Source organism: Dipodomys ordii, unplaced genomic scaffold (genome assembly GCF_000151885.1).
Source record: "Dipodomys ordii isolate 6190 unplaced genomic scaffold, Dord_2.0 Scaffold135, whole genome shotgun sequence".
Lineage (NCBI taxonomy): Eukaryota > Metazoa > Chordata > Mammalia > Rodentia > Heteromyidae > Dipodomys > Dipodomys ordii.
The window spans coordinates 52,513-63,831 of NW_012267351.1; the positions used below are offsets into that span (position 1 = coordinate 52,513).

Genomic DNA, 11,319 nt, shown 5'->3' on the forward strand with positions numbered 1-11,319 from the left:
AGGCTAGCGCTCTACCACTTAAACTATAGCACCACTTCTGGCTTTTTTTCTTATGTGGTGCTGGGGAATCGAACCCAGGGCCTCATGCATGCAAGGCAAGCGCTCTACCACTGAGCCATCTTCCCAGCCCCACCACTCCCCAATTCTTAAAGCAATTTTAAGTTTTATTATTTTAATTTAATCCATGCAAACAAACTGCTTTGACCATATTCATCCTCTCTCACCCCCTTCTTTGTTTAGTACTTTTTGCTCACCCTTCTGCCTAGCTTTTAATTTTCAGCAGTTTTTAAACTTTGTAAAAAGAAATAATAGAAAAGACTTCTTTATATTTGGTATAACAGCTTCATGTTTTAAATTTTTACGTATCAGATAATGATAAAATAAAGAGAAGCAATATTAGAATTTTACAGGCTATATACATTTTTTCTGGTACCAAAATTTGAAATCAAGGCCTTATACTTGCTTGACTTTTCCTTACTCAGCTAGTGCTCTATCACTTGAGCCATACCTCTAATTCAGTTTTGTTTCCTTGAACTTTTTTCCCCAATCTGGCTTTGGATATCAGCCTCTTGAATAGCTAGGATTATGGGGATAAGCCACTAGCACCTGACATAGACTGTATTTTTTATGAACTGCATAGAGGTGTGAATTTAGCCAGTTTCCTTCCTGATCATTTCAACTAGCTCCATAGCTCTCAAAAAGTCATTTATTTTCCCCTCAGGACGTGGAACTGGTGTTGGTGACTAGCTTTGGTGGGACTTTCACCTTCTCAGCAAAATTAATACAGCAGCATATAAAGCAGTTTCTTCAAGCATTTGCCTAACACCTATTTAGAGCTTAGTTTATAGTCATAAATGGCTCCATGATGAACTGTGGTTAGTATAGAAAATAAACTAAATGTTCAACACTTCTAGAGGAATTCACATTATTCCTCAGTCTTCAACAATATTCCCTTTAGGAGTCATTCTAAGCTGCGGTTCAGGAGTTATAAGGAATCCTGGGAAATTGGCAGTACTTTCACTATATTGAAGTACTTTTAGTGTTTTTAGGTACTTAATACATAAGTATAGATAAAGGTACACTTGTCGTTTGAAATAGTGTGTGTGTGACATTAATGTAGTCTCTTAATTTTTGTCATATAGGAATACCAGATACTCCCTTCAGTAAGGACAGAAATGGTCATGTGAAGCGACCGATGAATGCATTCATGGTTTGGGCAAGAATCCACCGGCCAGCACTAGCCAAAGCTAACCCAGCCGCCAACAATGCAGAAATCAGTGTCCAGCTCGGGTTAGAGTGGAACAAACTTAGTGAAGAACAAAAGAAACCTTATTATGATGAAGCGCAAAAAATTAAAGAAAAGCACAGAGAGGAATTTCCTGGTAATCCGGCAAAATGAACAAAGCCCCTTCCTAATTTCTTTTCAATGTATTTTGGTAAAGATTGTTGGGTTAGGAGTGGAAGACAAAAGGATATAATTTTTGTTCCTAATTGGATACGTATAAGAAAGAATAATGGCTAACCTTGTAGTAATGATATGATATAGTGAGTAATGGGGGACATTTCCTTAAAAAAGAACCAATTTGAAGAATATGTGGTCTCATCCCAACTAATCTAAATCAGGGGCAATCTGTTCTCAAGTTTTGAGATGGAGGGCAAATAATATCAAAATACATGGTATTGGTATAAAATAGCATAAGGAAACTCACTAAAAGCTACTTTTAAGATCGATGGATTGATCTTAAAATTAATGGACGATAGAAATGGAATGGAGGAGCTGGGCACCGGCGGCTCACACCTGTAATCCTAGCTACTCAGGAGGCTGAGATCTGAGGATCATGGTTCAAAGCCAGCCTGGGCAAGAAAGTCCTTGAGACTCTTATCTCCAGAAAACCGGAATTGGCACTGTAGCTCAAGTGGTAGAGTGCTCGCCTTGAGCTGAAGAGCTAAGGGACAGCGCCCAGGCCCAGAGTTCAAGCCCCACAACCGACCAAAAGAAAAAAAAATGAAGATAAATCTTCACAATTCTAAGGTAAAAGGTATATTTGAAAATATACTGGACATACGAAAATCATAGCAATCAGAAAACATTAAAGAACACGCTTTAAGATAGAGCACAGAACACTCTTTAAGATAGAGCACAGAGATCACCATCGTGGTAAAATGGATTACCATGCATTTTAATACTGTGTGGTTATCAGAACATAGTCTTGCCTTCTGATTAACCTACAGAGTTTGAAATGAGTCTGAGATCTTCCCAGGTAAAGACACTGAACTTAAGCTTGGGAAAAAGGCGGGATGACTCACATAACTAGGGGTGAAGTAACAACCTTGTATTTTTCTGGAACACAAGCAGGTTTTAGGAGGGAGGATCAGAGGTAAACAATAGAGGGAAGCACTGATTCTTCTGATTCTATAGTAACTATAACCCTAACTCTACCATTTGGACTTTGGGAGGAAATTGAGTTGTTTATGGTTTTGGAGATTGTAAAAGCCAATAACTTCCTGTACTAGATATAAAAATAGTGACTGATTATTAGTGATTATTTCACTGTAAGAAATAGACAATTGTATCTTAAAGAAAGTGAGGAAACAGGAGGAGATGAATAATGTATTTCTGGGCATAGTTGTTATAAGTACAGGAAAGGGTTTGGTAGCAATGTGTTTGATGTAGACCCTACTGCAGATTCACTGTGTGCCCCTGAATGTATAAGTCATTTAGCCTTCTTTTGAATTAAAGGTTATGAAGTTGACAACTAATTAGAAACTAGCTAGATAGATGACATACAGATAGATAGACAGACAGATAGGCTAAAATGCAGACTGGAGGAGCCATTCACAGAAATGGGATCCTAAAGCCGAAAATATAGACAATAACTTATTAAAATCCTTGAAGTGTTTTGCAGTTTTAGTAAGGCATATCTAGTATGAAAAGGCTAAGTAGTCTATGTTTTTATTAAAAAGTCTATCTTTTCCTATAGGTTGGGTTTATCAGCCTCGTCCAGGGAAGCGAAAACGCTTCCCTCTAAGCGTTTCTAACGTATTTTCTGGTACCACACAGAATATTATCTCAACAAATCCTACAACAATTTATCCTTATCGGTCACCCACCTATTCTGTGGTAATTCCCAGCTTACAGAACACCATCCCTCATCCAGTTGGTGAGTTAGTTTTATTATAGATTGCTATTTTTAAGTACCTGTATATATATATTTAAAAAAAAATCTTCCCTATTGACTTGAAATTTGGTTTCTGTTCGACTCAGAATTTAGAACAACAAAATTAAGAGGGAAAAGTCCAGAAGAAAGTGAAAACATTAAATAGGAGGAGGAAAAAAATTTCAGCAGATATCAAGTTTTACTTATCCATGTGTGAAAACTGAGCCCTTTTAAGCCGGTCAGGATGAGTCCCTAGATTAGTCAGATGCTGTAGGAAATGGCTGAGGTAATTCAATAGGAAATGGGAGTGTCTTTTGATGCTCAGCATGAAAGAATGAATGCCTTGCTAATTGGGTATGGGGCATCCTGCTCTGGAGCTTGGTGATGATATTGATCTGTCCAAGGCTCTTCCTTCAATGTTCCAGAAAAGCAATGGAAGTGACTCATTTTTTACAACATTTTAAATTACATCATGCTATCTTTAAGTGGTCCGTAAAGGGATCACCAGTCCACAAATCAGCATGTAAGTACAACGCAGCTTGACTAATGCTGCCCCTTTAATCATTCTCCACCTTCCCTCACAACCCCTCAGCAAGAAACTCATTTTTAACCAATGCTTCTTCCATTTATTGTATTATCTATTTGTATGATATCTCTGTAATTATTTCTCCATTATTAGTTCTTTACAGCCTTTCTGTTGATTATAGGAATCTGACATTGAGAACATCATATCTTACTGTAGAGTCATGGCCCTCGCTGATTTGTAGAACCTAGTTTAACCATCTCTTAGGAGAGCACTAGCATTCAATACTATTCCTACCACTTACCTTATAACTACTTAAGACAAATTTGCCTAAAATTTCTCTCATTTCTTCTATTCCCTTCTTCCAGTTAATAAAGCTTCCCTTATGAGTAGAGAGGTTTAGATACCTTAGAAATTGACTTATTGACTTTTAATATCCTATATTATGCATTTTTAGTATTTCCTTTAAATGCATCAACTTTAGCAACAAAGACACTTTCAAGATATCTACATGACATCAGGATTTAAAACCCAGACCCGACATCCAGGGGTCTGAAGTTAGGTCTGGCCACTCATTCTCATATGCCAAATAGAGATGGTGAAGGCAGAGAAAGGAGATTCATTGCATGGCAGCTGTGGGAAGACAGCACTTCAGTACATCTTCAGCCGTCTTCGTGTTCAGTAAAGAGAATTGGGGGCTGGGATGAGAAAGATCTGCAGAGTTAAAACAGTTGCAAGTTGAAGTATAGCTTTGTTGACAGCTCAGTTTTTGTCTGGGGAGGAGTTGCAGAGAAGTTACCACTTTATCCCTGGAGCAGAGTAGGAGGAGGAGCAAGATGGTTTTCTGAGTTTGGAGCTGTTTCCTTTAAGATAGTAAGTTTACATGCCACACAAGATATCTGTATTCCTGCAAATGAAGTGATAGCAAAGGAACTGCAAGGGAGAATAGCTCAGATAAACAGGTACAGACACAAAATTGGGGGACATTTAGTTAATTCTGAGGACCCTGAAAAAGGCATTTTTTAAAATGTTATCCCTTACATAGGTTCAAGCAAAAGTTACAGCAAGCCAATGTGTTGCCTTGTTCTCGGCTCGCAGTCAGGCTGTCTGCATTAACCTTCATTAACATCCTTCATTAGTAGTGCTCTTAATCCTATGGCTTTCTAAACAAAGATAGGTAACTGGAAGTTTGTCTTCTAACATTCATTCTTGCACAATTACATTATATTTTAAGTAGGGTAGGCATACTTAACAAGAAGTTTCAAAACTTCACAACAACATCCAAAGACATTGACTTTTTTGTTAGCCTTTTAAAAGAATACACATAGGGCTGGGAAGTGGCTCAATGGTAGAGCGCTTGCCTTGTATAAATGAGGCCTGGGTTCGATTCCTCAGCACCACATAAGCAGAAAAAAAAAGCCGGAAGTGGTGCTGTGGCTCAAGTGGTAAAGTGCTAGCCTTGAGCTGAAGAGCTGAGGGACAGCACCCAGGCCCAGAGGTCAGGCCCCACAATTGGCGGCAAAAAAAAAAACCCACAAAACATTCCTAAAGTATTGCAAAAAAAATTAATTTATTCTATTTTTAGCAAGCTTTGTGCATTAGTGCAATACTGCCTAGATTTGACCAGCTTTGCAAGTGTGAAAAATAAAACTCAACAATGCTCAGGGTCACTTCCAGTAGCTAGAAGTGACACTTACTCACAAAAACTCCCCCATAGCAGCCATTTGGATTAGCTTTATCCAGTATTTCTCAGTTTTACCTTTGAGTTTCTCTACAGTTTTTAGGTGAATGCTACCTAAGATCTAATTTTTAATTCTTTGTTTTCCATTTGGCTAAAAACAACACCCTGAGAGCTTTCCATTATATCGTAGTTGATCTAACATACTTAAACTACGAAAAGGAATTGAGGTGTAGGAATCGTCTCAAGTCCTTTAGAAAGAAGGAGTTTTGTCTTTTCAGTTGCCTTCATAAGTGTTCAACTAAACACTTCCAGCTGTCTTCTTTCTGATAAAGTATTTTAAAAAGTCAATTAGTGTGGATTTTGTAGTCTCATGTTTGGCTGCCAGCTTCTTGTTTGCACTAATTTACAACATGTGGGCTCATTTGTGCATTTGGGAAAGGTTTTGATAGACATAACACCTTTCTGATTTGGAGACCTTATTTTTTTCTTTGTTTTTGTCATCATATAAAATAACTAAAAAAAAACTTTGGAGCCAGGCACCCGTGGCTCACGTCTATAATCCTAGCTATTCAGGAGACTGAGATCTTGAGGATCACGGTTCATAGCCAGCCTGGGCAGGAAAGTCTGTGAGACTATTACATCCAATAAATCCCTCAGAAAACCGGAAGTGGCGCTGTGGCTCAAGTGGTAGAGTGTTGGCCTTGAGCTGAGAGCTGAGGGACAGCGTTCAGGCCCAGAGTTCAAGCCCCACAACAGAAAAATATAATTTGGTTAGCCTAATCAGCCTTTTTTTTCCCCTAGCTAGTATTTCTTTTCCAAAAGTGGAAGTGCCTCAGGGTGGACTTTTTTCTCATTAGGACGAAATTTACATTCAGAGATGATGTGATTATACTGCATAATATTTCACACATCGAATTCCTATTTTTTGTTTTTGTTTTTTGTTTTTGTCAGTCGTGGGGCTTGAGCTCTGGGCCTGGGCACTGTCCCTCAGCTCTTCAGCTTGAGGATAGTGCTCTGGGCACTGTCCCTCAGCTCTTCAGATCAAGGATAGTGCTATTGTACAACTTGTGCCACAACACCTCTTCCAGTTTTCTGAGTGCTTTATTGGAGATAAGAGTCTCACAGACTTTGCTGCACAGGCTGGCTTTGAACTGCAATCCTTACAGGAGTGAGCCACCAGCACCCGGCTCCTGAATTTTTTTTTTTTAGCACTCTTTCTTTATTATTTTACTTTCAATCAAATTTATTTTTGTTTCTTGTATATTTTACTGAGACTGTTCTACTTAGCAGTCATTTGCCCTGTAGCAGATCGTTGTACCAGCATGCTGGATCTCATTATTGACCTACACTGTCTTTGAAAACTGGAATGTATTAGGTGTTCAACTGCTTCGGTGAGGTGGTCTGTGTCCGGTGTCTTTGTGCCTGTCCCCTCTACTGTGTAACACATATACGTATTCATTACCTATTATAGGCCAGTCTGTGCTGGGGATAAAATGTAAAGATGTTTTTATGGTCTTTTGATACCGAAGACTCCATGAGGAAGTTGTAAAAAAAAAAAGACACACACATAACTGGTTTTACTGTTTGCTTGACAGAATCTGTAATAACTTTCTTGTGTGGTATTGCTTTTATGTCCAATCCATTATTTACTCTGTGTTTCACACTTAATGCCAGTTCCAAACTGTCCTTAGGTTCTGAAAATGCTTCTAGCATAATCGTCCAAACTGTCCTTAGGTTCTGAAAATGCTTCTAGCATAATTGTCCAAACTGTCCTTAGGTTCTGAAAATGCTTCTAGCATAATCATCCAAGATTCTCTTTAGCTTGTGTTAACACATATCTCATTGCCAGTGATGCCAACAGTCTGATTGATATGAGAATTCAAATTCAATTAAAAGCTTGCCAACTTTTATTGAAGCTATAGCCTGGATTTTCAGAATCATTTAGCACATTTTTAATGTTCTGGTTATTCTCTACATTTTATTTCTTAATCCCAAATTGGTTTTCCTTATTTCATCCTAACTCAGTGAAAACCAGCCCCTTTTACTCTTCAGAATTCATACATTTCTTCTAAATTTTAAAATGTTTGCTACTATTTAAATTTGGGACTGTAGCCATTTTAGTTTAACCACTACTTCATAGACAGAACAAAAGAAAACAAATTTCTATAATATTGGTACTATTATAGTTCAGAAAATAGGTTAGTTTATTTCCTTAAGTTTTATGACCTGCTCCAGCAAAACATTATATCCATATAAAATCAAATCTGGCTTCAAAAAATGCATTTGCTTCAGTGACACAGTTCTTTATGTATGTTTTCTTCACTCAGGGAAGTGAAAATCATGTGGCCCAGTACAAAACTGTGTCTGGTGGGTTCCCCTTTTCTTATCAGTGGCCAAGATACTCCTCCCATTTCTTATCAGTCTCTGTTCCTTCTCACCTTTCTCGTGTTCTTCTCCTTTCCTTATCACCTTCAGAGGAAACATCCTGGTCTGTGTTCAGTTTCTGCCATTTCCCACTCTACTGTTCATCTCAGTGACTCAACAGAAGTCTGATGGGGCTGTCCCTGCTGCAGCACATGGGCTGATTTCTTCCTCTGGGAGTGGGAGGTTGAGATATGCAGAAATTCCTTAAAGCTCTATAGTCTGGCTTCTTTTGTCGTTTTGAACTTCAGTTCTATTCCTTTCTTCATGTAACCACTAGGCAATTCTAGCTGCTGTAATAAGCTCTAAAATAGAATCCCAAACGAGAATTTCTGATAGGTAAATATAGCTCTGTTCCCAAAGATAATTTATGGGCCCAGGCTACCTCTGACTCGTAGCACTGTCATCTTTCATGAGCAGCATCCGAAGATCATGGTACCCATAGGCCCATGGGAGACATGGCGGCCATTACTTCTGCTTGTATTTGTGGGCCTTTAGTCTCATGGCCCCTCTAACCGCAAGGAAGGTTGGGAATTATAATCTAGCTGTGTGCTAGAAGGTGAGCTGTTTCACAGACTCACTGCTTTCCATATCTTATCCACAGTTTGACTAATTAGGGCTCTGGCCTTTTTTTAAGTCTTTACCATCACCACACTTCATCAGAGTTGACTATTTTCAATTTTAACCTGAATTTTGACATTCAGCACCCTGAACTTCTATATAACTCTCTTTGTATATAATTTCTGATCTTGGCACATATTAGGGTTTAATGAATATTTCTAAATTAAGTGCATGCTTGATTATCATCCCCTGCCTCAGTTCCACTCCTCCTGATGGAGAACTATTCATTGGAGAATTGGATAAATGGTGTGCCCTTCCTTTAGTAACTGAAACTTGATCCGTGGTTTTGCACAGCCCTGGTACAGTTGTGAACAACCCAGAAAAAGTCTCTCTTTTCCTCTTTTCAAGGCACTTAGAGTCTCATTGGGAGAGAAAAAAAAAAAGCCGGGCACCGGTGGCTCACGCCTGTAATCCTACCTACTCAGGAGGCTGAGATCTGAGGATCGTAGTTCAAAGCCAGCCCAGGCAGGAAAGTCCATGAAACTCTTATCTCCAATAAACACTCAAAACCAGAAGTGGCGCTGCAGCTCAAGTGGTAGAGCACTAGCCTTGAGCTGAAGAGCTGAGGGATAGCACCCAGGCCCAGAGTTCAAACCCCACGACTTATCTAGCACCAGTATCTCATGCTCATGCCTATAATCCTAGCTACTCAGGAGACCAAGATCTGAGGATCAAAGTTCAATGCTAACCAGGGCAATAAATCCAAGGGACTCTTCATCTCCAGCCAACTAACAAAAAGCCAGAAGTGAAGGTGTGGTTCAGCTGTTAAGAGCACCAGCCTTGAGAGAAAAATCCACACAAGGGCTTAAGGCTCTGAGTTCAAGCTCAAGTATTGGTGGGTGTGTGCAGGCACACACACACATACACATATACACAAAACGAAATAACACAAAGGAAATACGACTGATAGGGAAACAGGTAGGTGGTTCATGAGGGGCTCTCGTTGAACAGTGCATTTACTTTGACTGGAAAGTGAAAAGCATGGAGTGGCTGACCTATGTTCTTTTTATTTCTAAAGGTGAAACCCCACCTGCCATCCAGCTGCCCACACCTGCAGTCCAGCGCCCAAGCCCCATCACGCTTTTCCAGCCCAACGTCTCCAGTACTGCCCAGGTGGCTGTCCAGGCTCCGAGTCTGCCACTCCGCCCAGCACTCCCACCCCAGCGCTTTGCTGGGCCTTCCCAAACTGACACTCATCGGCTGCCTTCTGGAGCCAATCACTCCATCAAGAGGCCCACTCCTGTGTCTCTGGACACCACCAGCAGGATTCCGACAAGTGCTAGTACCGCCCATGCCAGATTTGCAGCCTCCACCATCCAGCCTCCCAAGGAGTATTCCAGCGTTGCCACTTGTCCTAGAAGCGCTCCAATTCCCCAGGCACCTTCCATCCCACATACCCATGTCTACCAGCCCGCTCCCCTCGGCCATCCAGCCACGCTGTTCGGAACACCACCACGGTTCTCCTTCCACCACCCTTACTTCCTACCTGGACCTCACTACTTCCCATCAAGGTAAATGAGCATAGAGCTAATGAGTTTTTACTCCCCTCCCCACTCACTCTCTCTCTCACTAAAAAGAAGGTTTTCTCAGTTCTATATGGAACATAAGTTAGACGTTTGACTGGGAGCCAGGCAGTTAACATGGATTGGTGCGGGGTGGGGGGGGCCGGGGTGGAGGATCGTGGAGTCAAATCTCCTTATGTAAAACTGGGGTGCTTCTTATACTTCATTGTGTACTTAAGTTATGAGACATCTCAGTAAAGTACAGACCCCCATTCATTAGGCTGGGGGTATGGTAGTATTCTATGCCAGGGTACAGTCCACATTCTGCGTTTGTAATAAGCTCCTGTCTGATGGCAGTTCTGGTTTGTGGGCCACAAACCTCCTTCTATAACAAGGTAAAGTGAGCAGTTCAAAATTGTACTTCTTTTTAGAACTGTTTGTGCAAAGCTAGAAAATCCGGGCCTAGCATGCTTGAAGCCCTGGGTTCAATTCCTCAGTACCACATAAACAGAAAAAGCCAGAAGTGGCGCTGTGGCTCATGTAATAGAACGCTAGCCTTGAGCAAAAGAAGCTCAGGGGCAGTGCTAGCCCCTAGGCTGCCCCTCCCCCCCAAAAAAAGAAGGAAAAAGGAAAGAAAATCACTATGTAGCCATGTGCCAGTGGCTCACACCTGTAATCCTAGCTACTCAAGAGGCTGAAATCTGAGGATTGAGATTCAAAGCTAGCCTGGGGCAGGAAAGTCCATGAGACTCTTCTCCAGTAAACCACCAGAAAACAGGAAGTGGTGCTCAAGTGATAGAGCACTAGCCTTGGGCTGAAGAGCTGAAGGACAGTATTCAGGCCCAGAGTTTAAGCTCCATGACCAACAACAAAAAAAATCTTTATGTACATTACCAATACAAGAATTGATTTTCATAGGGAAATGTCTTGGGAAAGCGTATTCTAATACCACTTTGGAGTAATAAAACTTACTCCCTTTGGAAGTAATCTGATAAAGTAGTAATAGCCTGCCCCTTTCAATTGCTGTTAACTACACCAGAAAGATGGGATCCATTGAGATTAGAGTATTAAATGTTTAGCAGCAATCATACATTGCTCTTCAGAAGGTAAAGCTGCTCCCAACCTGGTATACCCACTCCTATAAGGAAACAACTCTTGATAAAGTTTGTTGGTTCAATTCATAGTGGGATTGCTCTTTCAAGAATTAAACTTGGCTGGGAAGGTGGCTCAGTGGTAGAGCACTTCCCTTGCATGCCTGAGGCCCTGGGTTCGATTCCTCAGTACCACATAAGCAAAAAGAAAAAAGCCAGGAGTGGCGCTGTGGCTCAAGTGGTAGAGCGCTAGCCTTGAGCTGAAGAGCTGAGGGACAGCGCCCAGGCCCCGAGTTCAGGCCCCACGACTGGACCAAAAAAA

General features: G+C 40.8%; 1 protein-coding gene across 1 annotated transcript in view; it reads left to right on the forward strand.

Moving 5' to 3' along the window:
- Positions 1-1,140: 1,140 nt before the first annotated feature.
- The window catches only part of Sox30 (SRY (sex determining region Y)-box 30), a 25,732-nt gene continuing 15,553 nt past the window's right edge, over positions 1,141-11,319 (forward strand). Inside the window, exons 1-3 of the mRNA XM_013030939.1 lie at positions 1,141-1,382; positions 2,982-3,161; positions 9,423-9,915. Coding sequence (XP_012886393.1) covers positions 1,196-1,382; positions 2,982-3,161; positions 9,423-9,915 — 860 coding nt within the window. The 5' untranslated portion in view covers positions 1,141-1,195. The remainder of the gene's footprint in view (positions 1,383-2,981; positions 3,162-9,422; positions 9,916-11,319) is intronic.